The following is a 27,884-nucleotide window of genomic DNA, read 5'->3' on the forward strand; positions in this document are numbered from 1 at the left end:
GGTTTTAAGGATATCCCTGCTTCAGCACGTGTGGCTCAATCAGTGGCTCAGTCATTGACTGAGACACCTGTGCTGAAGCAGAGCTATCCTTAAAACCTGACCTGTTGGTGGCCCTTGAGGACTGGAGTTGGCCGACCCTGGTGTATACGATACAACCGACCTACATACCAAGCATTGACTGGAATTGTGCAAAGAACCGATTGTCTCTTTAATCTTTGATATCTCAGATCAAAGAAAACAGTGTTTGCAGAAGAGACTTTATTATCTGACCAAACTTTACACCGTAAGACTTGGTTACATTATTTCTTCAAATCAAAATACAGAGGAAAGTAATGCTTCATATTAAGGCAATGTGGCAAGATGGGGCATTGTATGAAACAGACACAGGGCTGCAGAAAATCCCAGAGATGTGAAGCTCTGAGACTCAGGAAGAGCTCGTTCATCAGGCTTTATACATTGGACACGCGTTTCTGTGGCACAGCGGCTTCAGAACAGGTCACAGCTGGATTATCAATTGATACCGTTGTTACTGCGAAGGATGTGGGTTTTAGTACATCCATTCACGGCCTGGATGGTCCGGTAATCACCCTAAATACCATCACCCAGAGCAGTCCCACCAGCAACCCATAGCGAGGTTAGCCATCAAATGCCAACTGCATTGAATAAGCAGATCAGTTAATGCCAGCTGGGCCTGGAGACAGATAATCTTGCAAAAGGTCTCTGGTGCGATTTGTGTTCTGCGCTTTCTTTTAATGTACTCACACTGACTCTCCTCTTCTTTATATAATCAGCATGTCTTTCCTGTGGCTAACATTTGTTAAGGTTTATATTCTCTGCCTCATAACTAACCAGGGTAAACTGTTTCTGTTCTAGGTGAAATGTATTCTTAATGTGGTGATCAACGCATTGCTTTACATTGTAACCCACAGTAGATTCATTTATTGATATTAATCACACGTAGACATCTATTCCAATGTTTTAATACATTCTCGGCTGCACACTTCCATAAAATATTTATTTTAAAAAAAACCCAGCAAAGTATTTGACAGTATGAAAACAGTCAGCACTGGAACGCAGTACCCAAATATATTAAATATCCTATATTGAGTGAATGTACAGTATACACAAATATTTTTATCTGTATAACGGCGTCCACGTACATAGCATTTCACAGCATTAATAGTTGCAGCTAAATAGTGGAAATAAGCACTTTAAATATGATGGTTCACATTAGGAAAAGGAGTCCCTGCTGCGAAGCGCTTACAATCCAAGTCATTCTTAACTCACAATGACTGTCTTATAGTGCCAATAAGTGATGAAGAGGAGGGAAGTATGATCTTTGACAAGAACACCAAGACGGTAACCGAACCATTTAATTCATCATCTGGCTCTGTGCAGCTAATGGCAATAAAACCGGTGGCAGGGTCACCTTCCCAAGGTCAAGAGTCGGCTATAATCAATGGAGAGGTGAGGTCTAGAATATATATACAGTATGCCAACAGGTAACGGGATTCAAATTCTGTCTTAGATATTAAAACAGAAACATGTCCTGTTTAACGATGGGTATCTGTCTGGCAGTCCAAGGGTTACATGCTCGGCCGATCTGCAGGTGTTCCATTGATTCTATTTTACATGAAGATTGGAATTGAGCATCTCAGCAGCAGGAAACTGTTTGCATGGCTGTGACTATCTGTAGGTAACACACAAAACACTGAAATGTTTCCTACTTTGAAGTTTGCACAGTAACAGTATTAAGGGCGAAGTCTGGTTCACATTTAGAAAAATAAAGTCAAATGGGCAGCCTTCCCAGTACCAGGCTGCATGTACAGCACATTTTGCTTTAAGCACCAATTAGTAATGCATTCATTAAAATAGCCTGTGTGACAAATGTTTCCTTGATTGTCCGTGGCTAAGGTTTATGGTGTACAATTTACAAAAACATTAAAACCATCTGAGGGCAACTTAAAGACACGATGGGGTTAATAAATGCACAAAAGTTCAGGTACACTTCTGAACTCTGTTAGACAAATGTGGATATTCAGTCTAATTCTGCCCTCTTAATTACTGCATTACTTTATGGTAACCAAATCCTTAAAACGGTCCCAAATGGCAACATCCCAAATTCTCCAATGGGATGATTATTTCAGACCAACCAACTTCTGTATTACTGTTGGGTGTCTCGTTACCATTTCAGCTGCAGAAGACAATTCTAAATCTTCCAATCCCTCGGGGATATCATCAGGTAACATGTGGAATCCAGTAGTCGCACTTGCAGGTTGATGGGGTAAAAACCCTGTTACAAATATATATATATTTTTTTTTAATTAGGTCAACAAAGCACTAAAGCAGAAATCAGACATAGAACACTATCGCAACAAACTGCGCCTCAAAGCCAAGAGAAAGGGGTACTACGACTTTCCGCCCGTGGACAAGTCCCTCACAGAAAGAAAGAGGAAGATGTATGAGAAAACGCAGAAGGAAATAGATAATGTGTTGGATGTGGATACAGACGCCTCTTCTCCATTTGCAGAGCCTAACAACAGGTACACCATTTTGTTTGTTAGGCAATTAGTAGGCTACAATGAACCACTGTTTTTGTGTCACGTAAAACATCCTTTTCATTTCCATTGTTTGGGGTGCTTGGTTGCCAACTGAACCCAGGTTGGTGGTGGATAGTTTGATCCAGTCCAGGTTTTATGGTTCTCTTTTTCCCAGACCAAACAAAGGAACTTCAAAATCCCATGATGCTTTGTGAAAGTCAGAACTGAATCCACCTGACCCACATTTCGCTCACGGCTTTTTTTATCCCGTGCCAAAGAATTCTAGGAATAAATCCAATATCCCGGGCCTAATCGAAATGCTCTTAGATTCTTTTGTGCCCAGGTTATTAGAATAATGCAATAATATATCTCGCAGCGAATGGGTTTCATATCTTGTTACTTTGCTTCCCGACATCCATATCACGTTGAACTTATTGTAAATTCTCAAAAGGGTTCATGAGTGGGATTCATTCCCGTTTCACTGTATTGCTGTTTGCGATTTAGCACCAGAGTTCTGCCCATTGAATAGAATATCATCATTTAAGTCATGAATCTAGTTGCATTTTTGCCCCAATGTAAAACTAATTAGAAGCATTCAGCGACTAGAGCCATTTGTTCATATTTTGATGCACATCCTTGTGAATCTAGATTCCTAATTAGTTTGGCCAGTTAATTGGCCAGTTAATTGGCAAAAGCACTCACAAGTCTAAAGGTGGCATTGAGACAGGGAGGTAAAACCACTTTCTCAGAGTAACACACCGAACATGGGTCTAAAATTGTCCCCTACGTCACAGGCCTCGGAAAAAGCAAAAAAAAGGCAATTTATTCCTTTTATATGATATATTTGGTTATTATTTCCATTGTGTCTCCTGGTTTCACGCATATTGCAGAGTTATAAGTTACTGCCAGGCAGATGGTTAGTATTGTACAGATGTGTTTTTGCTAGATCTAGACGCTTCCCTGGCAGAGATATGCTTTATGTGGCAATACTACATAAAAAAATAGGTAAGGTTAAAATATATAAAATTGTTCTTTTCTGACTTATCTTGGAGATATCCAACGCTATTCTTTAATGCTCTATAGAGCAGCAACTCCAGTCCTCAAGGGCCATCAACATGTTAGGTTTTAAGGAAGGTTTCAAGGATATCCCTGCTTCAGCACAGGTGGTTCAATCAGTGGCTCAGTCAATGACTTGGCCACCTGTGCTGAAGCAGGGATATCCTTAAAACCTGACCTGCCGGTGGCTCGAGGACTGGAGTCGGCCACGGCTGTGCTAGAGTCTGCAATACAAATACCCCGGGTTGCTTGTTAATTTTACAGTGCTGAAGATTCGCCTTTAGGTAACAAAATAAGCATCATTACCCAAGATTCGGTTAAAAGCGGTGAAACTTCTGCAGAGGTATACTGAGATGTATACTGTACTTTTTTCCGTTTTTAAGTAGCAGTTTGTGTTCTTGATCCCCCGTCTCCCCTCCGGATAATGAGAGGCGGCAGCATACAGTACCCGGAGGCAGAATATATTTGGGAATCCTGCAGTTTAGTATCGGACTAATGTAGCTCATCCTGAAAGTCCGCCTGGGCTGCAATGTGTGCTTCTAACGCTGCCCAGTCCTTCCGTCTTACCGACCCTCCCACACAACAGGACCTTCTTCTGGTAAAGGTTAGAGCAGGGGGGCGCAAACTGGGGGGGGGGGGGGCGGCGCTTACAGGGGCACCAACTCTTCCCCAAAGCATTTAAATGCGCACGGCCTCTGTAACTTCCCTGAACTTGCCTCTGGTGGCGCATTGCCATGGCAACGCAGCGTTAAATGACGCCTCGGGGTCACATGACCTTCTGACGTCAGAAACGCTGGAGACAAGGTAAGGGGAAAGGGGGCGCAGATAAAATAGTTTGCGCAGCCCTGGGGTAGGGGGTTACATGGTGGGGTTAAGACTAGATGCGTCATTGTCTCAACATTTGCTTTGCAACATTTTCCACCGATTTTGTTTCTTGAATTCGCAGATTTTGTTCAGAATTTCACAAAAAAATTCAGCCAATTTTGTCAATGTTTTGCCCGAATTTCACTAATGAAACCCCCCTTTTTGCCAGAATTGAGCAAATATAGATGCACACAAAGGGTCACCTGACCTTGCTCACGGACGTTTAATACTTGGCGAGTTTTGCTTTTGCAAACCTTTCCGTTTTTTTTTGGCGTGAAAATCCCCCCAGTAAATGGCGCCCGATTCGCAAATCTCAGCCACAATGTTAAGACCGATATTCCTAACGCCCCGATAGCACATTTCGGGGATTCGCTGTGCGTTTCTTTACCAAATAATAGTATGCAGCATATTCATTTGCGGTTGTCACATCCAGAAGATACATAAACTGCTGCTTTAGCTAATAACCAAACAGTCCTAATCTGAAAAATCATTCAGTCACCGAAAGACCGTATGCGAGAAATGCCTGTTTGGGCAGCAGAAGGCAACGTAACCGAACTGCTCTCAATCAGAGATCACTCTGGCAGTGCGGATTGCAATAATATTTGAACATTGTTTAGCTGCTTGAAAGCTCTAAAGACAACGTTCCCCAGCCCAGCGCAGGCAGCTTTGTGGAGAGATAGATAGAAGTAGTTACATCTGCAGTTCATGCTCATTCACCACGAGACGGCTTTGGATTTGCATGACTGGAGAGCCGGAGTCGGATGAAATTGAAAGGCAGGGTTATTGCCGATGAAATTAATTGATGCAACACCGCTGCTGGTGGACAGACGCCTTGTGGGTTATTCATTAAACTGCGATAGTGCCGATCGGTGCACAATTGCTCGGAAACTCGCATTGATCTAGATGGAAATTTGCATGCGGCAGTGCCCCGAACGGCAACATTGCAGTTTGATGAATAACCCTCAATGCGTGTAGAAGCTTTGATAATCTTACACAAAGTAATCACGGTGTAACATTACACCGTGCTCCGTCTCCATCCGATTACTTTAGTGTTGCACCTGTTTGACGTGTAAGTGATGTGGCAATATTCTACTTCTGTGTATAGGTGCACGGGGTGTCAACAATAGCAGTACTGACGTTTACCAAATTTCCCCGCACTATACGGTTTCACTAATGAGGATACTACAGGTTCTCAGGACTGGTAGAATTCACTTTGACACAAACGCCTCATGCATAACACCTTGCACAGGTGTGGTCAACTCTTGTCCTCAAGGGCCACCAACAGGTCAGGTTTTCAGGATATCCCTGCTTCGGCACAGGTGGTGCAGCCTTCGACTAAGCAACCGATTGAGCCCCCCCTGTGCTGAATCAGGGATTTCCTGAAAACCTGACCTGTTGGTGGCCCTTGAGGACTGGAGTTGGCCGCCCCCTGACCTAGCCGATTGTACATTTTTGTTACAAAATAACATGTTCAGTATTGTTAAAGTGACGCTGCCCAGGTTGTAGACGTGTACATAACCAAAAGGATGGATCATGAGGCTTTGTCACGTGTGTGCGATTTTTGCATTTATGGATTTCACGAGATCAGTTACCATTCAGAATGGGAAGTGGCGCCTTGGGGCAGCTCCTGCAGGAGTCTTGTGCACCGATGCCAGTTAACAGCTTGGGATTCTTCATTTAACAGCATGTGAATATGGTCCGAGTTGATGTGAAGCTTCAGCTGTAAGAATGAACGCGCTGTTGCACTCTGCAGGTTGCTAAGTTGATCATTTCACACGCACCGTCTTCATTTTCTCAGCAGATGTAAACAGCATTTAATATCAGGCCTTCCCCCCCATCTCCCAAACTCCTGGTACAGTAGCAAGCTTCCTGTAAGCGGGCTAATGAGAGAGCTCGTAGTGATGTGTTATATTCTTTATAGATGCTTTGCAAATTAGGTCAAGGATGAACACAGGAAAATGTATCAGCGGAATACATTACACATTTTATCGCTGTTAGTTAACATCAAAGATCAGAGGAAGGTTTGATGTCCTCCTGGAAGTGCGACACGTTGCAAGTAAACTAATATTATGTCCTTCCAGGCAGTAATGATCATTTATGTTTACAAACTAAAAATTGCATCTGTATTGTTAAATCTGGGAGTGTGTGTGTGTGTGTGTGTTTCAGTGTGTGTGTGTGTGTGTGTGTGTGTGTTTCAGTGTGTGTGTGTTTGTGTTTGTTTCAGTGTGTGTGTGTGTATATATATATATATATATATATATATATATATATAAAGCAGAAATGTGTGAGTATGTGTGTGTCTCTGTGTGTGTGTCTGTGTGTATGAGCATGTGTGTGTCTCTGTGTGTGCGTGTGTGCAGCGCAGCCTCCAGCTTTCCTGGGGCCCAGGACTAGTTTCCAAAGGTCCCTAGGGTGTTGAGTGAGGGGAGGTGTGTCCCCCCCTTTCAGCGGCCCTGCGAGTCCCACCTGCCTCCCTCACAGAGGAGAGGCATGTTGAGGGAGACGATGGTACTGGAACCTTCCAAACTGAAGGTGGACATGTCAATAAAGCCAAATAGGAAACATCTAAGGATGTTAAGAGAGCTTAGCGGATACTGGCAACACCATTGCACATTTACCATTCCATTTCTTTAATGAATTTTAATGGCTAGCAGTGCTTGCTGTGCAGTATCTTTGGCTACGCATAGTAACCTAGGATACACACTTAATATTAATGTTCAATGTATGCCGCCTTGCGTGAAGACATAAGATGAATGATGTTATTCTGTGTGTGACCATTAAGTGTTTGTATACCAACTACTCTTTGATAAAGCGCTGCATAGTGTGAAACGCGTAGGAGGATTTTTTTGTACCTCTGTTTTAACAATGATTAAATTATATATTTTTATTTTTGGAGCCCACCTCATCATTTTTTAGTTGTGCCCCGTTTGGTTCATCTTTTTCAACACCATTAATGGAACTATTTACCCAGTCGCTATTAACCGATGCAGTCCCAGATGACTGGAGAACTGGAAACTTAGTACATCACATCACAAAAGCAGAAGTATGTAAGATGCAGCTAACTACAGTCCAGTGAGCTTAACGTCCGTAACGGGGAAGTTAGTGGACAATTGAATGAAAGAATTGTTGAATATCTAAAGTCCAGCAATTTACAAGATCCCAAAAAGCATATACCGGGGGAGATCATATCGAACAAACCGAATTGTTTTTGTTTTTTTTAACTGGATGACTAAGGTAATAGATCAGGTGGGAAAATGTAGTTTGTCTAGATTCTAATAAGGCCTATGGCGCTGTTCTAAATAGAAAACGAGAAGACTGATAAACGAGTAGCAATGCTTGGGATTGGACTCTCAGGTGGTGTAATGGATAAGACATTGGTTGCAGGATCGGCGACAGAGAGTTGTGGTAAAGAGATAACATTCAGAGGAGAGGAAGGTGACCAGGGGAGAAGCTCAGGGATCTGTACTGGGACCAGTGTTCTTGAATATCTTTATTAATGACATTACAAATGGTTTGCCAAGAAAGTGTGCCTTTCTGCAGGAGACACAAAGAGCTGACACTCCAGTGGGGTAAACAAAATGATTTATGTAGATGAATGGAATGGTCAAGAGTGCAAGAACTACAATGTCATGCCCCCCAACTACAATGTCATGCCCCCCAACTACAATTTCATGCCCCCAACTACAATGTCATGGCCCCCAAATACAATGTCATGCCCCCCAACTACAATGTCATGCCCCCAACTATAATGTCATGCCCCCAACTATAATGTCATGCCCCCCAACTACAAGGTAATGCCCCCCAACTACAAGGTAATGCCCACCCACTACAAGGTAATGCCCCCCAACTACAATGTCATGCCCCCCAACTACAATGTCATGCCCCCCAACTACAATGTCATGCCCCCCAACTACAATGTAATGCCCCCCAACTACAAGGTAATGCCCACCCACTACAAGGTAATGCCCCCCCAACTACAATGTCATGGCCCCCAACTACAAGGTAATGCCCACCCACTACAAGGTAATGCCCCCCAACTACAAGGTAATGCCCACCCACTACAAGGTAATGCCCCCCCACTACAATGTAATGCCCCCCAACTACAATGTAATGCCCCCCAACTACAAGGTAATGCCCACCAACTACAAGGTAATGCCCCCCACTACAATGTCATGCCCACAACTAAAATGTCATGCCCCCCAACTACAATGTCATGCCCCCCAACTACAATGTCATGCCCCCCAACTACAAGGTCATGCCCACCAACTACAAGGTAATGCCCACCAACTACAAGGTAATGCCCCCCCACTACAAGGTAATGCCCCCCAACTACAAGGTAATGCCCACCCACTACAAGGTAATGCCCCCCAACTACAATGTAATGCCCCCCAACTACAAGGTAATGCCCACCAACTACAAGGTAATGCCCACCCACTACAATGTCATGTCCCCCAACTACAATGTCATGCCCCCCAACTACAATGTCATGCCCCCCAACTACAATGTAATGCCCCCCAACTACAAGGTAATGCCCACCCACTACAAGGTAATGCCCCCCCAACTACAATGTCATGGCCCCCAACTACAAGGTAATGCCCACCCACTACAAGGTAATGCCCCCCAACTACAAGGTAATGCCCACCCACTACAAGGTAATGCCCCCCAACTACAATGTAATGCCCCCCAACTACAATGTAATGCCCCCCAACTACAAGGTAATGCCCACCAACTACAAGGTAATGCCCACCCACTACAATGTAATGCCCACAACTACAATGTCATGCCCCCCAACTACAATGTCATGCCCCCCAACTACAATGTCATGCCCCCCAACTACAAGGTAATGCCCACCAACTACAAGGTAATGCCCCCCCACTACAATGTCATGCCCACAACTATAATGTCATGCCCCCCAACTACAATGTCATGCCCCCCAACTACAATGTCATGCCCACCAACTACAAGGTAATGCCCACCAACTACAAGGTAATGCCCCCCCACTACAAGGTAATGCCCCCCAACTACAAGGTAATGCCCACCCACTACAAGGTAATGCCCCCCAACTACAATGTAATGCCCCCGACTACAATGTAATGCCCCCCAACTACAATGTAATGCCCCCCAACTACAAGGTAATGCCCACCCACTACAATGTCATGCCCACAACTACAATGTCATGCCCCCCAACTACAATGTCATGCCCCCCAACTACAATGTCATGCCCCCCAACTACAATGTCATGCCCCCCAACTACAATGTCATGCCCCCCAACTACAATGTCATGCCCACCAACTACAAGGTAATGCCCACCAACTACAAGGTAATGCCCCCCACTACAAGGTAATGCCCCCCAACTACAAGGTAATGCCCACCCACTACAAGGTAATGCCCACCCACTACAAGGTAATGCCCCCCCAACTACAATGTCATGGCCCCCAACTACAAGGTAATGCCCACCCACTACAAGGTAATGCCCCCCCACTACAAGGTAATGCCCACCCACTACAAGGTAATGCCCACCCACTACAAGGTAATGCCCCCCAACTACAATGTAATGCCCCCCAACTACAATGTAATGCCCCCCAACTACAAGGTAATGCCCACCAACTACAAGGTAATGCCCACCCACTACAATGTCATGCCCACAACTACAATGTCATGCCCCCCAACTACAATGTCATGCCCCCCAACTACAATGTCATGCCCCCCAACTACAAGGTAATGCCCACCAACTACAAGGTAATGCCCACCAACTACAAGGTAATGCCCCCCCACTACAAGGTAATGCCCCCCAACTACAAGGTAATGCCCACCCACTACAAGGTAATGCCCCCCAACTACAATGTAATGCCCCCCAACTACAATGTAATGTCCTCCAACTACCAGGTAATGCCCACCAACTACAAGGTAATGCCCACCCACTACAATGTCATGCCCACAACTACAATGTCATGCCCCCCAACTACAATGTCATGCCCCCCAACTACAATGTCATGCCCCCCAACTACAATGTCATGCCCACCAACTACAAGGTAATGCCCACCAACTACAAGGTAATGCCCCCCACTACAAGGTAATGCCCCCCAACTACAAGGTAATGCCCCCCACTACAAGGTAATGCCCCCCAACTACAAGGTAATGCCCACAAGTGTAAAATGATGCATTTGTTTCACAAACATTTCAAAGGCAGAATACGGGATTGATGTCACCAACCAATAGAGGAAATCAACCTGGTAGTCATTATCTCAGCTGACTTAAAAGTAGGTGAGAAATGTAACAAAGCAATTGGGAAATAGAGCAGGGTGTTGGGGTGTATAGGGAGAGGTATTAGCAGCAGGTGTTGGGGTGTATAGGGAGAGTTATTAGCAGCGGGTGTTGGGGTGTATAGGGAGAGGTATTAGCAGCGGGGTGTTAGGGTGTATAGGGAGAGGTATTAGCAGCGGGTGTTGGGGTGTATAGGGAGAGGTATTAGCAGCGGGGTGTTGGGGTGTATAGGGAGAGGTATTCGTAGCGGGATGTTAGGGTGTATAGGGAGAGGTATTAGCAGCGGGTTGTTGGGGTGTATAGGGAGAGGTATTAGCAGCGGGGTGTTAGGGTATATAGGGAGAGGTATTAGCAGCGGGATGTTGGGGTGTATAGGGAGAGGTATTAGCAGCGGGATGTTAGGGTGTATAGGGAGAGGTATTAGCAGCGGGGTGTTAGGGTGTATAGGGAGAGGTATTAGCAGCGGGGTGTTAGGGTGTATAGGGAGAGGTATTAGCAGCAGGGTGTTAGGGTGTATAGGGAGAGGTATTAGCAGCGGGGTGTTAGGGTGTATAGGGAGAGGTATTAGCAGCAGGGTGTTAGGGTGTATAGGGAGAGGTATTAGCAGCGGGTTGTTGGGGTGTATAGGGAGAGGTATTAGCAGCGGGGTGTTAGGGTATATAGGGAGAGGTATTAGCAGCGGGATGTTGGGGTGTATAGGGAGAGGTATTAGCAGCGGGATGTTAGGGTGTATAGGGAGAGGTATTAGCAGCGGGGTGTTAGGGTGTATAGGGAGAGGTATTAGCAGCGGGATGTTAGGGTGTATAGGGAGAGGTTTTAGCAGCGGGATGTTAGGGTGTATAGGGAGAGGTATTAGCAGCGGGGTGTTAGGGTGTATAGGGAGAGGTATTAGCAGCGGGATGTTAGGGTGTATAGGGAGAGGTATTAGCAGCGGGATGTTAGGGTGTATAGGGAGAGGTATTAGCAGCGGGATGTTAGGGTGTATAGGGAGAGGTATTAGCAGCGGGGTGTTAGGGTGTATAGGGAGAGGTATTAGCAGCGGGATGTTAGGGTGTATAGGGAGAGTTATTAGCAGCGGGATATTAGGGTGTATAGGGAGAGGTTTTAGCAGCGGGGTTTAAGGGGGTATAGGGAGAGGTATTATAGCCTCCAACAGAGGCTAATAAAGTAAGACAGGGGTACTCAACATCAGTCCTCAAGACCCCCCAACAGGTCAGGTTTTAAGGATATCTCAGCTTCAGCACAGGTAGCTCAATCAGTGGCTTAGTTGAAGACTGCATCACCTGTGCTGAAGCAGGGATATCCTTAAAACCTGACCTGTCGGGTGGGTCTTGAGGACTGGAGTTGTGGAACCTGTGCAGTAAAATTGTGACAAAAAAAAGGGGGCTGGGGGGTATATGAGCAGAATTGGCGTTAAGACAAATCAGCATCTTATTTAGGCTGTATGTGGGTTTGTACACGCCACCGATTTTGGAAACTGGATGAGTTCATTCACTTGTTGGGACTGCTGTTTGCTTTATATAGGGGTTGATTTCCTCGGTTAAGTGTGTGATCCTATGGCAGAGTGCAGACAATTAAACGGGAACTATATAACTGCCTTTGCAGAATGAAATGCAGCTAATTAACCTGTCAACATAAATTAAGACACTCATGTTGGCACTGGCAGACAGACAATGAGTGTATTATGGCATTGCCTGGAAACAGGCAATAGGTTAATTAAAAGCATTCTGCTTGTATACAATGACATGTTTTGCATAACTTAGTTACTCAAAGCCACAGTTACTTAGTAGCTTTCTGATAGCCAACAAGAAAGTAAACAGCCCTAGAAAGCTACTGTACTGTATGTTATCGGTTACCGTGATCACAGATTGGCCACTTAGTGCAAATCCCACAGGTTTATGAAGATATGCAGAAGTGAGGCAAACGGTCAGGTCTCTAGTACTAGAGCGTTGGGTGACGAAATGACCAGCCGAGAGAGGCAAACATTGTCCAAACGAAGACATAATGAATGCTATATGTATACTATATAAATAAAAGACAATTCCCCAGTGCTCCATCAAACTTGATAAATGATATAGTTAAATACTTATCTGCTCATCTTCTCATAAGCGAGAGTCATTACGTTCAATTCTTTGGCCACAGTATTTTGTGCCTACAGCCACGTAACGGTGAGGCCCATCTGTGGGACCTAACACTGCTGCACCTGCAAAACGCTCTCATACCCTCTCTTAGGCTTCGCTTGTATTAAGGGCTACGCGACCACGTGACGTCAGCCATCGCAATAGAGATTTCTGCACTCTGGTGCAGGAGACCAGGGGGCGACCGGGGTGTGTGGCCGTGAGCGGTTCACCCTCATTGGCTGAACCGCTCAAATCACGCTGCGATTGCCGAAAAAGTAAAAATCCTTTGACTACCGGCGATGGCGACAGCTCCGTCGCTCTGCAACGCCGTCGCGCCCACTATGGGCACCCGAGACGGACTGCATGTACTTGCTACGGCGCTGCGCACTTTTGCCTTATCCAGTATTTTAAGCGCAGCCTAAGGCTCATGGTGGCGGTGTCGCTACCTGCACGCACGTAAGTTCAGGACTCTTCTAGGCTTCTCCATTGGAGGTGGCATTGTACTGGCGGCGCTGCGCGCGTCGACGCTGCTGCAGTTTGGTGAGACAAGTAAATGTGTCTTTTCAGGCTGCAGCCGCATGACGTCGGCGTCACGTGAGCTGGTTCAGCCAATGAGGCGGAAACTAGCTTCGTGATGCGTTCGCCACGCCCCCCCCCCCGCAATCTCCTGCAACTAAGTGCATAGATCGCCGGGGATACAGGAGTGCGCACGGTAGCACGTGCCTCCACCATGAGCGCAGCCTAAGGCTGCGTCCTTAGTGTGAGTGACGGTGTGCGCAGCGCGAACTAATTGCAACGGCTCTACAGAGCCGCCCATATTGAGCGCGCTTGCGGCAGAATTTTGAGCCGACAAAAAGAACTTGAGTATGCCGCGACGGCCGGGTCACAGGAGCGGTTCAGCCAATGAGGGCGAACCAGCTTCGTGACGTCACTGCCCCGCCTCCAAGTCGTGAGCAATCTGAGCCCACGGAGCGCTCGGGCGACAGGCGCGAGACGCCATGCGCTCCCACTATATCCGAGGCCTAATGGAGGTTTGTCGCGTTAGATGGCGCACGGGGGGCGTTTTGTCTTGTTCTATACACGAGGTCCCTGTCCCAGTAACGCTCCTTCTGACACATTGTATATGATGTGATGGATTTGGGTTCCGAGCTTACAGGCGCTGTGTGTGTTTCTATATAAGTACATGTTGGACACGCTAGGTGTAAGTGCCATGTGTTAAGTAAACCTTCTTACATCATCATCTGGATTACTTTCAGGCAACCTTCATTGCAGAACCAGCCATACAGAAGTCGCCAGTCTCTAAACAGCCCGAGCCCAGGAGAAACGGAAATGGATCTGCTCGTGACCCGGGAAAGGCCACGCCGTGGAATTCGGAACAGTGGCTATGATGTAAGATTATCCAACAGCAATTCGTAGTTTCATTTAGTGTTGATGGTGGCAGCAATACATTAGAGCCCATGAAACACTGTATTGTAGGAGCTAACTAAACCCTCACATTGCAGGACCGATTCCTGGCACTATTCCTCCCTTTGTCCTCTGTCTATTGTACCCCGTTATCAACACAGCTGTCCCTTTATCAACACAGCTGTCCCTTTATCTCTGTGAATGCTTCTGCAGACCTGCCCCCCCCCCCCTCGCTCTTCTCCTGATACATGATAACAAGCGGAGTCTAAATATTCCCTTTTAATTCACGCAATTCTATGGTTCGTCTTAAACCCCTGATTGTTAAACTGAGCCACCTGTGCTGAAGCAGGGATATCCTGAAAACCTGACCTGTTTGGTGACCATTGAGGACTGGAGTTGGCCACTCCCTGGTCTAGAGCAAGGGTGCTCAATTCCAGTCCTCAAGACCGCCTGCCACCCCCCCCCTCCCCCAACAGGTCAGGTTTTCAGGATATCCCAGCTTTAGTACAGCTGAGCCACCTGTGCTAAAAGGTGGGATATCCTGAAAACCTGACTTGGTGGTGGGTGGGGTGTTGGGGAAGGGAGGGGGGGGGGGGGTGTCGTGTCTTAAGCACCTTGCAAGGCATCTTTATCCCCTCTAGGGAAAATGAATTTGAAGATGGGAAACATGCTCAAGACCCTCCGGTTATTAGAAAAGTGCATTATTATTATTATTATTATTATTATTATTATCTGTATCCTGTAGTCTGCCTAAAAATTCACTAAAATCGATGACTCACTAAACCTGAAACATATTGTCCTAGAGATTAAAAGGCAAAAAAGCTGGCTTTGTGTATACTAATAACAAAGCAATATACTGCAGACTTCCTCATTCATCATAACACAGAGGATGGTACACATGCTCTATATTCTTCAGCTCACAAAGAAGATTTGATTTAGATTTTGGGCCCTCTAGAAAACTAAAGAGGTTACAGGAGACACTTCCAACAGACCACAGACTAGTATGTCTTTGCATAGAAAGAAATACACACTCATTTATTGTCTGTTTTATTTCTGTTGATAATGTGTGAATATTTACAGTAGGGTTGCATGTTTAAGTAATTCATGTTTCTTGACACTTTAATAGTTAAAGAAACCTGCATTACTACAAGTAGAATAAATTCACCGGTAAAGAGGAGTGCATGCCTGCATCGTGAGACTATTAAAAAGATAGGATCCTTGCCCTTAAGAGTGGCACATTCTAGTATTTTCTGCATTGGTTCATTTGCAGAAAAGGGCAAACCAACAAGATGCATGAATGACCTCCCTGCCAATGTGTAATCCTGATTTATAGCAGTGCATTTAATAGATCTCATGCACGATGCTAGCCATTGCCACTTCTACATGAGGAACTAGGTCAGAGCTCTGCTTATTAATCTTGGGAGCGGAGAACTGCAGACGTGGGACAATTTATACGTTGAGATGCAGGCAGTAAACACCATATACTATGCATCATTAAAACGTCTCCTAGTCAGTGCAATATCGGACTGAGAACCATATACATAGGGGGCTCCCTCCTTCCCCTCCCCGAAAAACACAATGATTCACAATTTACCTCTACGGCTTTTACTTCGGCCGTGATAATTCCCAGCTATAAAGAAGACATGCTGCAATGGGCGGGAAAAGAAACGCAACATCAGGTTTAATGTTTGCAAAATGAAGATCAAACGGGGCAGATTTCCTCCCTGTGATATATCTCAGCGGAAACACGAACCTCTCGAGCTGGAAAACGCAAATTGACACAATAACAACCAATTAGATACAGTGAACTTGAACCCGTGCGGTATCCCAGGGGTGCTCAACTTCAGTCCTCAAGCCGCCCCCAACAGGTCGGGGTTTCAGGATACCCCAGCTTCAGCATAGAGTGGCTCAATCAGAGGCTGAGCCACCTGTGCTGGAGCAGGGACTGATTGAGCCATCTATGTTGAAGCTGGGATATCCTAAAAACCTGACCTGTTGGGGGGGTCGGGGAGGGGGGGCGCTGGAAGGTTGCAGTTGAGCACCCCTGCTTTACCCAATCATTTTGGTATGGTAACAGTCAGCCGTAGAAATTAGAACCGCGTGATTGCTTTTGAATATTCAAAAGCGGAGCGTTGTCGGTCTGCATTTGCGATCCCGTTTCATAATGAAGCACACGGTGCGATGAATATCACGAGCACGGACCCGGGGTGGTTCTAGGCTTCTTTACAATAATATTGTATACACAGCTCTTTTCACGGGAAAGCAAATCTGCAAACGTCCCTTTGAAATGCAGTCACTGATAAAAAGGGCTCTAAATTATTTCCCTCTAGGCAAAAATCAATGCGCGTCTCTGGAAAGCTGCAGCGGGCTACGGATGAACATTTAAAGCGCTGCGCAAATGATTGATCACGCGGAGCATGACCGGGAGGGTTTGCGCAATGCCATAGAATTAAAATACGGATGTGTTTCCGTTTTCCCTTTTGCTACAACAATGGAACCCGCATAATGCAAACCCCACTTCTGTTTAACTCCAGCGAAGCTGACGTGTACACGTTTTATGTTTGGTCCAAAAAAAAAAAAAAACCCCCCCACAACGTTAAATTCATTCTACAGTATTTTTGGAGATCCAAAACAGGCACTGACCAGTCCAGCTCTGGAGAGGCTGCTCTCGCACTAAAAAGGTTGAATAGTACACAGAAAAATAGGTCTCCTTGGCGCGATGTTCAGAGATGATCAAAATGCCAATAAATGCCAAAAAGCCAGTCCCAGAAACGTATGAATGATACAGATATCCTTCGGGTGGTCTCTCACGATTCTATAGAATAAGCAGAAATAACCTTATTCTATAGAATTGTGTGTTCTCTGGAGAGACCACCCGAGGAATATCTATACCATCGATTCATTTCTGGGACTTTTTTTGGGGGCATTTATTTGCATTTTGATCATCTCTGAACATTGCGCCAACGAGAACTATTTTTCCGTGTACTATGTGACTTCCAAGCTTTGAGACGAACTTGTCACGTTCTCTGGGCTGCCATTTCTCATATAGTGACGGATTTCCCTCTGTATTCGAGTTATCTGCATATTTTATTCAGTTATATTTGCACTACAGTAAGCTATTAGCTTTAATATTAGTCACCTCTAAAAGCCATGGCTCACTAACCACAGGTGGAGGTAGACTGCTTACTGTATTTTTGAACTGTGTGTAATAAGCTAAACAGGTTGAAGGCTGAAAGGGTTACATTTAGGATGTAGTACATGCAGAATACGGGGATTCACCGTTACAGCACAAGCTGATGGCTTGTCCCCTAGCCTTGGCTTTATGAATATTGAAACGAGGCACTGGGAATGCCTACCTGCCGATTCGTGCAGTAAAGCTATGTCACCGGAGGAATGCTCCACTCCCCCAGTTAATATTAATAGCGATACATAGTTAAGATATCATTCTCGCAGGTAAGCACCGTAATAAGTAACATTTTTGTGATTTTCCTCTCTTAGACGGAACCTGAAATTATTGAAGAAACAAATGTTGATAGAGTCAAGCAGGCCAGAACCTACATCAAATCTCGCCAGGCTAAAGGCCACTCGGCAACGTCAACACTGAGCTCTCAGCCGTCTATTGATGAAGTTAGGCAGCAGATGCACATGTTGTTGGAAGAGGCTTTTAGCCTGGCATCTGCTGGACATGGAGGACCCAAGAGGCAACCACCAGACTCCTACGCATCAATGCAGCACATGCCGTATTCGGAGGTTGTAACTAGCGCTCCTGGGACCATGTCCCGGCCTCGGGGTGGGGTGCAATGGGTGCCCACGTATGGACCTGAAATGTATCAGTATAGCCTACCTCGACCTGTAAGTTATCAGCATGCCTACTGATAATGTAATGATGTACCAGTGCCACTCAGTAACATGATAGTTTGTCTAAAGTGGACGAGTTGTGTAACATTTTCTTCCATTCATAGCTTTCCCCCCCCATTCATTTATGTGAAATAGCTCAAAACCTATAATACATCATGAATAATATGTAATGCTTTGGCTGGACCCTACTTAGTGGGCCAAATGTATCTCAGAAAGATCACTCAACCACAAAGTTGAAATCCAGAGCAGCTTTTAGAAAAGTCTCAACCGCGGCCGTATGTAACCTCCTCACTAGCAGCGCCCTCTGGCAGTACAAACGATGATTTCACAGGAGATAAAAATAATGCTAAACAAAGAAATGTCAAGAACCATCAATAAGACAAAGGAAAAGGAAACACGTTAAGCTACAAACGAGCAAGCGAACCTGCAATATTAAAGAAGCAAGTCCATGCTTGGAAGTTGCCGTGGTCAACACGAACGCGGCGACGAACGCAATTAAAATCCAATGTCAATGAAATATTAGAAGTAGATAGACTTGCAGCACCATATATGTAATAAGCAATGGTGAATTGTTGGGTTGTAGTTATTTTGGATGGGTGTTCACCGTTTAGCTTTTTTTTGGGTCACACCTCAGACAGCACTCCGGTAACGGATATAAAACAAAATTTCGCATTTTGTTGCGCTGGATGAGCTCACCATAACACGTGGAACATACTTGAAAGTAATATTTAATTGTGTGAGAAAGGAAATGCAGAGAATAAATATGTAATGACACAATGGAACCATTCCGAGACGCTCTGAGGCTTCACAAAACGCAGGAGTGCAGCACGAACCGACTTTGTGCCGGAAGGTGTTTTCTCTCCCAAATTGTTTGGTAGACTGGTACGGGCCTAGGCAATCTAGGGGTTAAACTGAAAATGTAAGGGTGCAGTGTGCAGACCTTAACTAGGAATGTTTTTTTTTAACGAGGCTCTTTTTCCCATATAAAAATATACAGTACCACTTGTTTATTACAAACAACTGTAATGACCATGAACTATAGTTGTAACTTATATAATAATTATCTTGCATGCTTGTGTATAAACATGACATTACTATGTTTATCTTACGTAGAGTATGAAACACAGGTACACTCAGTGCAGGATAGCGCTGGTGCCATTGTCACTGGAAGTAAAACAGTCCTGAAGTGTTTTGTTTCTAACAGGCTTACCGGTTTTCCCAACTTCCTGAGATGGTTATGGGATCCCCTCCGCCTCCCGTCCCGCCCAGGACAGGTCCTGTTGCCGTCGCCTCTCTCAGGAGGTAAATCCTTTCTGCAGTGGATGAAATGCTTGAACTGAAGATCCATACAGCTTCAATGCTGATTGCCTAACACAAAGCTAAGGGCCAGAGGGGGGCGGGGGATGTACAGCTGTGACTGCTGTCCTGGGCCCCGTGAGTCAAGGGGCCCGGGTGTCAGACATGCAGGGCTCCAAGGCTGCAGGTGGGCACACTGCTGTGGCCATCCCTGCAGGCCCATATCTCCTCCCCACCTTCACTCGGACACATAGCTATTACCCCCTCGGCCTATACCTTCTCCTCCTCCCACCCCCAAGACCCATACCTTCTCCCCGGGCTCTTGCATTCTCCACCCTTTGCCTGCCCCCTCTCCACCCCCCCCCCCCCCCTGGCACATAATCTCATACATGTTACTGTAGGTCTGTGTATGCAGGGACACCATCTCCCATTCCGCTGGTAAATTGACGCAAACAAAGCCATCTTGAACATTTAATGTGATCAAAGGACATTGCTTCTAGTTAGCGGTGTCTGCACGGAGCACTGGCTAGTCAGTAAGGAGATAAGAGACATGAGAGGCATCACATTGTACATCATCTATTCTGTCTGGCGTAGAGCATATCAGACTAACCAGTATTACCCGAAGCAACGGTAGCTTTTCTGGAAGCATTACATTGGATGCACAATAACAGATGCAATAGGAAAATCTGTGGGTGCTACAAGCTGCAGATCTATCCACAGCTCAATACACATACCCATCATTCTCAATTTGAAAAGTCGAACTCAGTGTCATTTCAGTGTAAACAGGCTTTTAATTTGAATTGCAAGAACAATTTTTACAAAGAAATATCGTGCACGCCGTTTTGTACCAGTTTACCCATTTCATGCTGGTTAGTGCAACCAGAATATTGCAGCAAAGGCAAATAATGGAACCCTGCATTGTGACAACACAACACATCTGCAAGCCCATGCTAGTCTCTCCCTGGTAAAGCCTGCCACCCCCTGGTCAACACAGGACAAGACGTCCACTCAACACGTACTAGTTCTGCGACAAAAAGCCATTCTGGGAGAGTACATAAGGAGCAAGCCAAGCGCCTTTTTTTAAAACATTTTTTATATGCATTTGATTTTTTTTTTTAACCAAGGATTGAAACAGGGGTGTCTTTGGAACTGAACCCCATTTATTTTATCTCCCCTACTTCCGGAGATAATTACCTCAAAAGTAGGTACCGGTAGCCGCTCCGGCCAAGCTAGCTGGACTTTTAAAGCTCTGGCCTCGCGCGGTCAATAGGAATCCGAACCAGATGACGTCCCTGCTTCCTATTGGCCCGCAAGCTTTGAACAGCGGCTGTCCCGTGACCCCCTGCTAGCCGAGCTGTTACCGGCACCTACTACGGAGATACGTATCTTAGGAAGCAGGGGGTGCCGGAGCTGAAATCCTGGCTACAAAAAATAATACATATATAAAAAAAGAAAAGGTTTTAAAAAAAGAGCTTGGCCTGCCACTTTAAAGCTGCAGTTCAGTTTTTTTTTTTTTTTTTTTTAAATTAATTTTTTTACTTCAATAGTTTCATGTGTGCAATCTCTAATTACCTAAAGAACTGTATAGCTGCCGGTCAATTCGTTCTCCATGTATTGATAGGCGAAATTTGGTGACATAATTAGAGCTGGCATATGTTTTTCTTCTGCTTCTGTCTTTCAGTGGAAGCTCATGAATATTCATGAGCACTCCTGCACTGACATGTGCTAGAGGGAGGGCAGGGCTGACAAAGGGGTGTGCCAGGGCTCGTGACAGGACATGAAGGGGCAGTGCCTTAGCAAATGGCTGTTAAAATAGAATACAAGAAAATTGGCAGAAAATGCTAAAAGTATTTTTTCTTACTACAGAACTGATTTATTAAAAAAACCACACGTGCAGGATATTGACTGAACTGCAGCTTTAAATGGAGTTTATTTTATATAAATGATGTTGGTACTTGAGTGGGTTTCTCCTACTTCAGATACCCGTGCCCCGTGAATTTAGAGCTGGCCAGCTAAGTGGTATCTAGAAAAATAAGAATTAGAGCATAAATGTGTTTTAGACATAGCAGGTGGTGGGGGTCAGAGGAGTGATTATTAAAACTTAACCAAAACATCAGCTGTATTTAAATGCCATACCACCCATGTAGGATATTGGGCCATATTTACTAAGCATTGTTTATCCATGACATAGCACTGCTTAGTCAAGGATGAGCAATAAAGCCACGGAAGAGTCATTTGCTATTTCGGAGATTAAGTAGTGTCACGTTCGCAGTTTAAAGAGAGTGGGTGAGCCACGATTTTCAGTATAATTAATATTCTGGTTATTCTGAAAATGAGCAGATTGTTTGGTTTCTCTCTGTGTGTGCTGGATACTTATTGGTGCAATCACTGCCAAGCTGATCAGCAATATTTTATCACCCGCGCAGGTCTACGTCTGATATGGCAAACAAGACTAAAATACCCGAGCCCGGTGGAAATGAACAAGCTCAAGGTGAGCATGTGGGTTTCCCACCAAGTTCAAGGACATCGGTCCCGATGGCCTCATTGGATCAGTCCGTATCAAATTACTCAGGTGAGACCAAATCATTATGAATACAGCATAGGGCAGGGGGCTCAACGCCAGTCCTTAAGCTCCCCCCCAACTGGTCAGGTTTTCAGGATATCCCTGCTTCAGCACAGGTTGCTCAGAACCTGACCTGTTAGGGGGGGCTTGTGGACTGGAGTTGAGTGCCCCCTTGGCATAAAAGTGCCAAACCACAGGTGCGCCTTCATTAGCAAGTAAAGATTTAATAATGGCATAACCGTCCAGAGACATGGGCCTGAGTTCTACTCCCCGGTATGGCCGTGAGTTCCCACTAGCTGAGCACGTGGCCAAAGGGTCAGACAATAGGACATGACCCCATGATATGAATAACCCCCCCCCCCCCAAAAAAAAGTATTTATATCCAACCAGTATAACCACAGCTATATAAAAAACATATTGTGATCCTCTGTGCAAGGATCATATACATACAACCACAATGCTGGTAATTGGCTGCGCAGTTGTGTGTCAACATCTCTCAATCTCCACAACCCCGTGTTACAAGGGGGGCCCGATGTGTAGGTGCCAGGATAAACGTTGGAGCTCTTATAATCAGTGTTATACTGTAGCAGCCTGTCTCTGTGTCACACATACTTGGGTACCCGCCTCGGTAAAGAAGACCCCCTCTCCTTTAGTCTGGTAGGCTGCTGATCCGCTCTCAGCTCCTCTCTGTTACCTAGTCAGTCAGATCCCCTGAGTTGCCCTCCATCAGGGCCAGGTTGCAGGTGCTATTCTCTCCAGCTTTGCCCTCTCCTCATGCTTCTCTCTACACTTCCTGGTTCACGGACCTTTGATCCTTTGACCCCATTGGCTGTCATGTCATGTGTCCCTATTCCAGCAGCAGGGGCTTCTGGGAGTGGTAGTTCTTCTGCCGCTGCTTTGCCATTGGCTCATTCCCAGCAGCACACACCAGAGAGGAACACAGCCAGAGGGCAGATAGATAGCTATATCCTCAGAAATATCACGTGGTTAGGACTTTGTGGGTCTGTTTGAATGAGAGAAGCTGATAAATCCCCCAGATATAGGGTGCTACACACACAGCCCATTCCTGTATCTCTCCTGCTGCTGCAGCGATGCACAAAGGGGGTGTGCGACCCCCAGGGGGCGGGAGAATTTAATGGGGGGAGGGGGAGACGCGGCGGCTACAGAGGTCCCGCGCTCTCCCCCAAGGAACTTAAATTAAGAGCGGGGGGGACAGCGTGAGGCCACTGCAGCTTCTCTTACCTGATCTTCGGCGACACGTTGCCATGGTAACCGGCGGGTCACGTTGCCATGGTACCGTAACGTCACATGACCCCCCCCCGATGTCATTTGACGCCCGAGCCGAGGGGGCCGGAGGTGAGGAGGCAAGGGGGGGGTGCAAGTTAAAAACGTTGCGAACCCCTGCTTTAACAGAACAGCATTTTATGGCTGCGCTTATAGTGCCGGCGGCAGCGATGCGGCGTCGCGTCAAAACAAATGCATTGCCGCCGCCGCGTGCGCTTATAGTGAAAGCGACGTGACGGAGCGACGGCTTGGTCGCGATCGCTGGAAGTCATCTCAACTTGATTTTTCTAGCGACCACAGCCTGACCGTTCCCGTCGCCGGCACTATAAGCGCAGCCTACGTTTGGATTTCTATGCTACAAAATATAGCAACATTGAGTATGAGGCTAAACCCTATTGAATGCATAAACATTGGAGTTCTTTATCTATTTCTCTGAACTCTACTGCCGGCCTCATATACTTCTAATGTTCTCCTGATATCCCGAGTTAACCCGGCACTGTAATAAACCAGGCAATGTCAGTTATTAGTATGGGTTTAGGACCCAACAAATCCCAATGAAAAGTTTGTGTTGTGGCAAATTATACAGAAAGAGCGTCAGTGGCCTGGAAATCAGTGACTATTATTATACAATCAATATAAAAGGTACTCCATACTATTATTATACACTATCTTCAGCGATACTCTATTATTATACAATGCTTGTGCAGATACACTGTATTGTTATACAATACCTTTTAAGATGCATATTATTATTTTACGATGCATATAATGATGCTGATACTATTATACAATGCAGTACGATGTTACACCTCAAAACAAAATCCTGCTCGCAGGCATGTTTAATTGTGTGTTAATTTCCTTTCTGAACTGCGCCCAAGTCCCACCAGAGGGATCACAAATCACAGTCTTCTCTATTACAGGTTCCACAAGAGACTACAGTTCATTAGCTATATTTTTGTTTGCCACAGATAATAGCAGCAGCCTACACCATGAAATTCCTGTGTGAGCCATGGTGGTTACTCAACAGTGCTTGTACATAAACAGAGCCTCAGTCATAAAAGGCGAATCAATTATAGAAAAGGATCTCGGGAGACTGAACCTTCAATTTAACAGTCCATTCCCAGTGGTAAAATGATCATCTAGAATTCTAGATACTATCGGTGTCTATGGATTGAGTCTACAGAGCATTTTCAACCAGTAGCCATATTACTAGCACTGTTGAAGCAGCTTTTCTTACTTATCTAGGTGCTTGGTTTTGCATATTATTACTACACACACATGCATATAAACGGATTGCACATTTATTAAAGTGTATACACACACACGACAATGTGTGGTCACTAACTCTTCTGCAGAATACTGTACGTCATTATTTGTTTCCGGTGACAGAAGGATTAATATATGTGCAACAATACACAGGACGATGGAGAGGGGTGATGTGCTAGTGAAAAAAAACTGCGGATTACCATTTCTGTGGATTTATTTTATTTTAGAATGCAGAATGTTTATTTTACAGAGGCCATGTAGAGCGATTACAATAGATAGAAAATTTGGGGGAAATGACAGTAGGTGGAATGTTTTCGACAAATCGTCCTAAAATGTTATTTTAAGCACGTCTCGTTAATAATCCAACATAGGAGGTGAAGCATCTCACGCAATATATCGTTTGTAATATAGCTGTAGAATGTGATCTGTTCCTTGTGTTTGGAAGAAGGGAGTTGGTGAACTTCCGGTTTTGCGCCGGCCAAATACACAATGGCACAGTGCACCAATGTACACAACGAACTTGTCAGGGGTTCCCAACTCCAGTCCTCAAGTTTAACCAGGGCCGGCCTTATGGCAAGGTGGTTGCCTTGGGCCCCGTACTCCCTCCTCTACCTTTTCCTGTCAGCGCCGGGATCCAAATTCCGCCCGACAGGAGAGGTGTGAGCCGAAGGAGGGAGCTGGGGAGTCCCCGAACGGGTGCCGGAACGCACCGCTGCTCACCCAAAGGTAGGAACGGGGGGATGAGGGAGGTGTGTGTAGCTGGGGAGGTGGGTTTGTGTGTGCGCAGGTGGGGGGGGGGGGTGTCTTACCGTGTGCGGAGCAGCCTTCCTTCTGCAGTGTCGCATTGTCAGGGCGACGAGTTGCCATGACAACGCAATGTCACGTTACGCCGTGATATCATGACACTGCAGCCAGAGGGACCTCGCCAAAAGGTAAGGCTGGCCTTGCAGTTAAGACCCCCCTACAGGTCAGGTTTTAAGGATATCCCTGCTTCTGCAGAGGTGGCACAATCAGTGGCTCAGTCAAAGACTGAAGCAGGGACTGATTGAGCCACCTGTTCTGAAGCAGGAATATCCTGAAAACTTGACCCGTTGGGGGGTCTTGAGGACTGGAGCTGAGAATCCCTGACTTAAGGGAATAAAAACTTCTTGATACAGAACATTCCTGTGCTGTAACTATGATGTTCATTTTGAATTACAATGTATCCTCAATTCCGGTCTCTCTGTGACAGGTAACTCCGTGCCGGCGGTGTTTGCTATACCCGGAAACCGAGCAGGATATTCTGGTTATTTCATGCCACAACCTCCAACGTCCTACAGAAACCAAGCTTGGATGTCATACACTGGAGACAATGACCTACCAGGACAATGGGCGGACTCAGTAAGTTCTTTCCCTTTCCCAGACATATATATATATATATATATTGTACCGTACAGAGTTCACAAATTAAACTCTTAAACTCTTAGGTCAACGTTGAGAGAAACAGTCAAGGCAGGAACATGGTGCTCATTGAGTATGAAAGACCTATGTGCTGTATATGTTCTCTTGGCATCAAGACAGAAATAAGAGGTCTTCCATCAGATAATCATACAATATGCAATATGAAATAGTGGCTAGTTAAGAAAGAAGATAGTGCTTTCCTGGTTCCTTCTAAATAGAAAGACACAGCAGCCAGGAGAACGTAGCGTCAAATATTTCTTTAAAAATACGTCTGGTTATCCACGTAGCCAATTTTAAGATATTGTCAAACTTCAAACACTCACTTGCTGTTGTTGTAGAGTGGTTTGTGAAGAGTTTCATCCATCAGCGTGTCCTCGAGTGTGCGAATCCGCAATGAATAGTAGCAGCGAAAAGTAGGGAAGGGCGTGGCGCGCCACCAATCAATAAAAAGGAGACAAGGGGACTACCATTAAAATATATTTATTTGGTCATGAAAAAAGACAAAGGTACAAAAATAGAACCACCTACGCGTTTCGCTCCTTGGCGCTTTATCTTGATACCTTGATAATGTGCCTAGGCGCAAAACGCTGCAACGTTGCGAGTGTTATTTTACTCACTCCATAATTATAAATAAATGATGTTCTCGTGTATTTTGGAAGCAGGCCCTAAACATTCTCTTCCGCTTTTACCGACTCTACAGAATTATATATATATATATATACATACAATACCGTTCGCACGAGAATCAGCAGACAGCACTCAGGTTTAGATTTGTAGAATATATATTGTAGAAAAGACACAAATCACCAACGTTTCGGACTCACAAACGGGACCTTCCTCAGTATATATATATGTCTATATATATATATATATATATTTACTGTGGAGGGTTTTTGTCACTTTTTTTACCCACCATAACCTTAATGACAGTGGTGATTACCTAGTCTAGTCTCAAACCTGCTTTGCCATTAAGACCAACCTCACACTGATGATACCCATCAAGGTTGAAACATGTATGTGAGTGGGTCTAATGGCTTTGCATCTCATCCCAGCCTCTGTCTAAAAGCTGTGTTTAAAACAGCATGCATTGGTTTGAGGATTGGCTTGTGTAATACGAGCTTGAGACAAAAGGTGGCACTGAGTGCTCATTTGCATGTCATTTCCCAGAATCCTTTGCTGCAGTGGAAGCGCTGTATGCTGGGTGACAATGGGGAAAGACAGGGTTGCAGACCTGTCTAAGACATGCAAATGAACATACAGTAATATTTACAGTTGCTATATATATATATATATATATATATATTGTGATACCATCACTGTCCTCTAGGTGCTGGAAAAGGGCAGCTATGGGACCTTTCCAACGCACAGTGAGTTTATCTACCTAGAAAAACCAGCAGCAGCTGCAACTTAATTGAGCAGGCCGAACTCCTGATTGCTGATAGAGTTTTAGGGTGGGACAGAAATAGAAACTGCTCCCCATCTAAAGAAGGAAGGCTGGCACAGTTCCTTAGACCCGCTGGACGGTGGCCGCGGAGCCTGCTGGGACTGCCTGGGTTAATAATCCCAGGAAGAAGGAAGGACAAGAGACTGTGTTGAAGCGGGGATGTCCTGTCCTTGGCATTGGACTTACAGAGGAGAGATTCTTTGAGCTCACATGGGGCCGAGCTCCCCTAGGAAGGAAGGACGCGAGACCGTGCTGAAGCGGGGATGTCTGCTCCAAACCCTGGACTAACAAATAAGCAAAACCATGTATTGTTATATGCAGAGACTGTGTATGTTGTTGCATATGCCAGGGCATGTTTTGCGGTGGGAACCAGCTTAGCTGGCCATCCAGTCAGTAAGGACTAAAGCTACCGTGTAGTTGTTTTTCCCTTAAGGGAATAGGTGTTATTTTTATGTTTTGTTTTGTCTTAAATGGCCAGTGGGCCT

The 27,884-nt window shown here is 45.4% G+C and overlaps 1 protein-coding gene across 5 annotated transcripts in view; it reads left to right on the forward strand.

The window, feature by feature from the left end:
• Positions 1-27,884, forward strand: part of KIAA1549L (KIAA1549 like) — a 106,051-nt gene that overhangs the window by 75,713 nt on the left and 2,454 nt on the right. For 3 of the 5 annotated variants that reach the window (XM_075567368.1, XM_075567369.1, XM_075567373.1), the window contains 7 exons: positions 1,304-1,467; positions 2,329-2,543; positions 14,101-14,233; positions 17,747-18,100; positions 19,311-19,408; positions 21,829-21,974; positions 25,747-25,895. In XM_075567368.1, coding sequence (XP_075423483.1) covers positions 1,304-1,467; positions 2,329-2,543; positions 14,101-14,233; positions 17,747-18,100; positions 19,311-19,408; positions 21,829-21,974; positions 25,747-25,895 — 1,259 coding nt within the window. The remainder of the gene's footprint in view (positions 1-1,303; positions 1,468-2,328; positions 2,544-14,100; positions 14,234-17,746; positions 18,101-19,310; positions 19,409-21,828; positions 21,975-25,746; positions 25,896-27,884) is intronic. The other 2 variants (XM_075567370.1, XM_075567371.1) reach the window with 1 other exon arrangement.

The sequence above is a fragment of the Ascaphus truei genome, chromosome 12, assembly GCF_040206685.1.
Source record: "Ascaphus truei isolate aAscTru1 chromosome 12, aAscTru1.hap1, whole genome shotgun sequence".
NCBI classification, from domain to species: domain Eukaryota; kingdom Metazoa; phylum Chordata; class Amphibia; order Anura; family Ascaphidae; genus Ascaphus; species Ascaphus truei.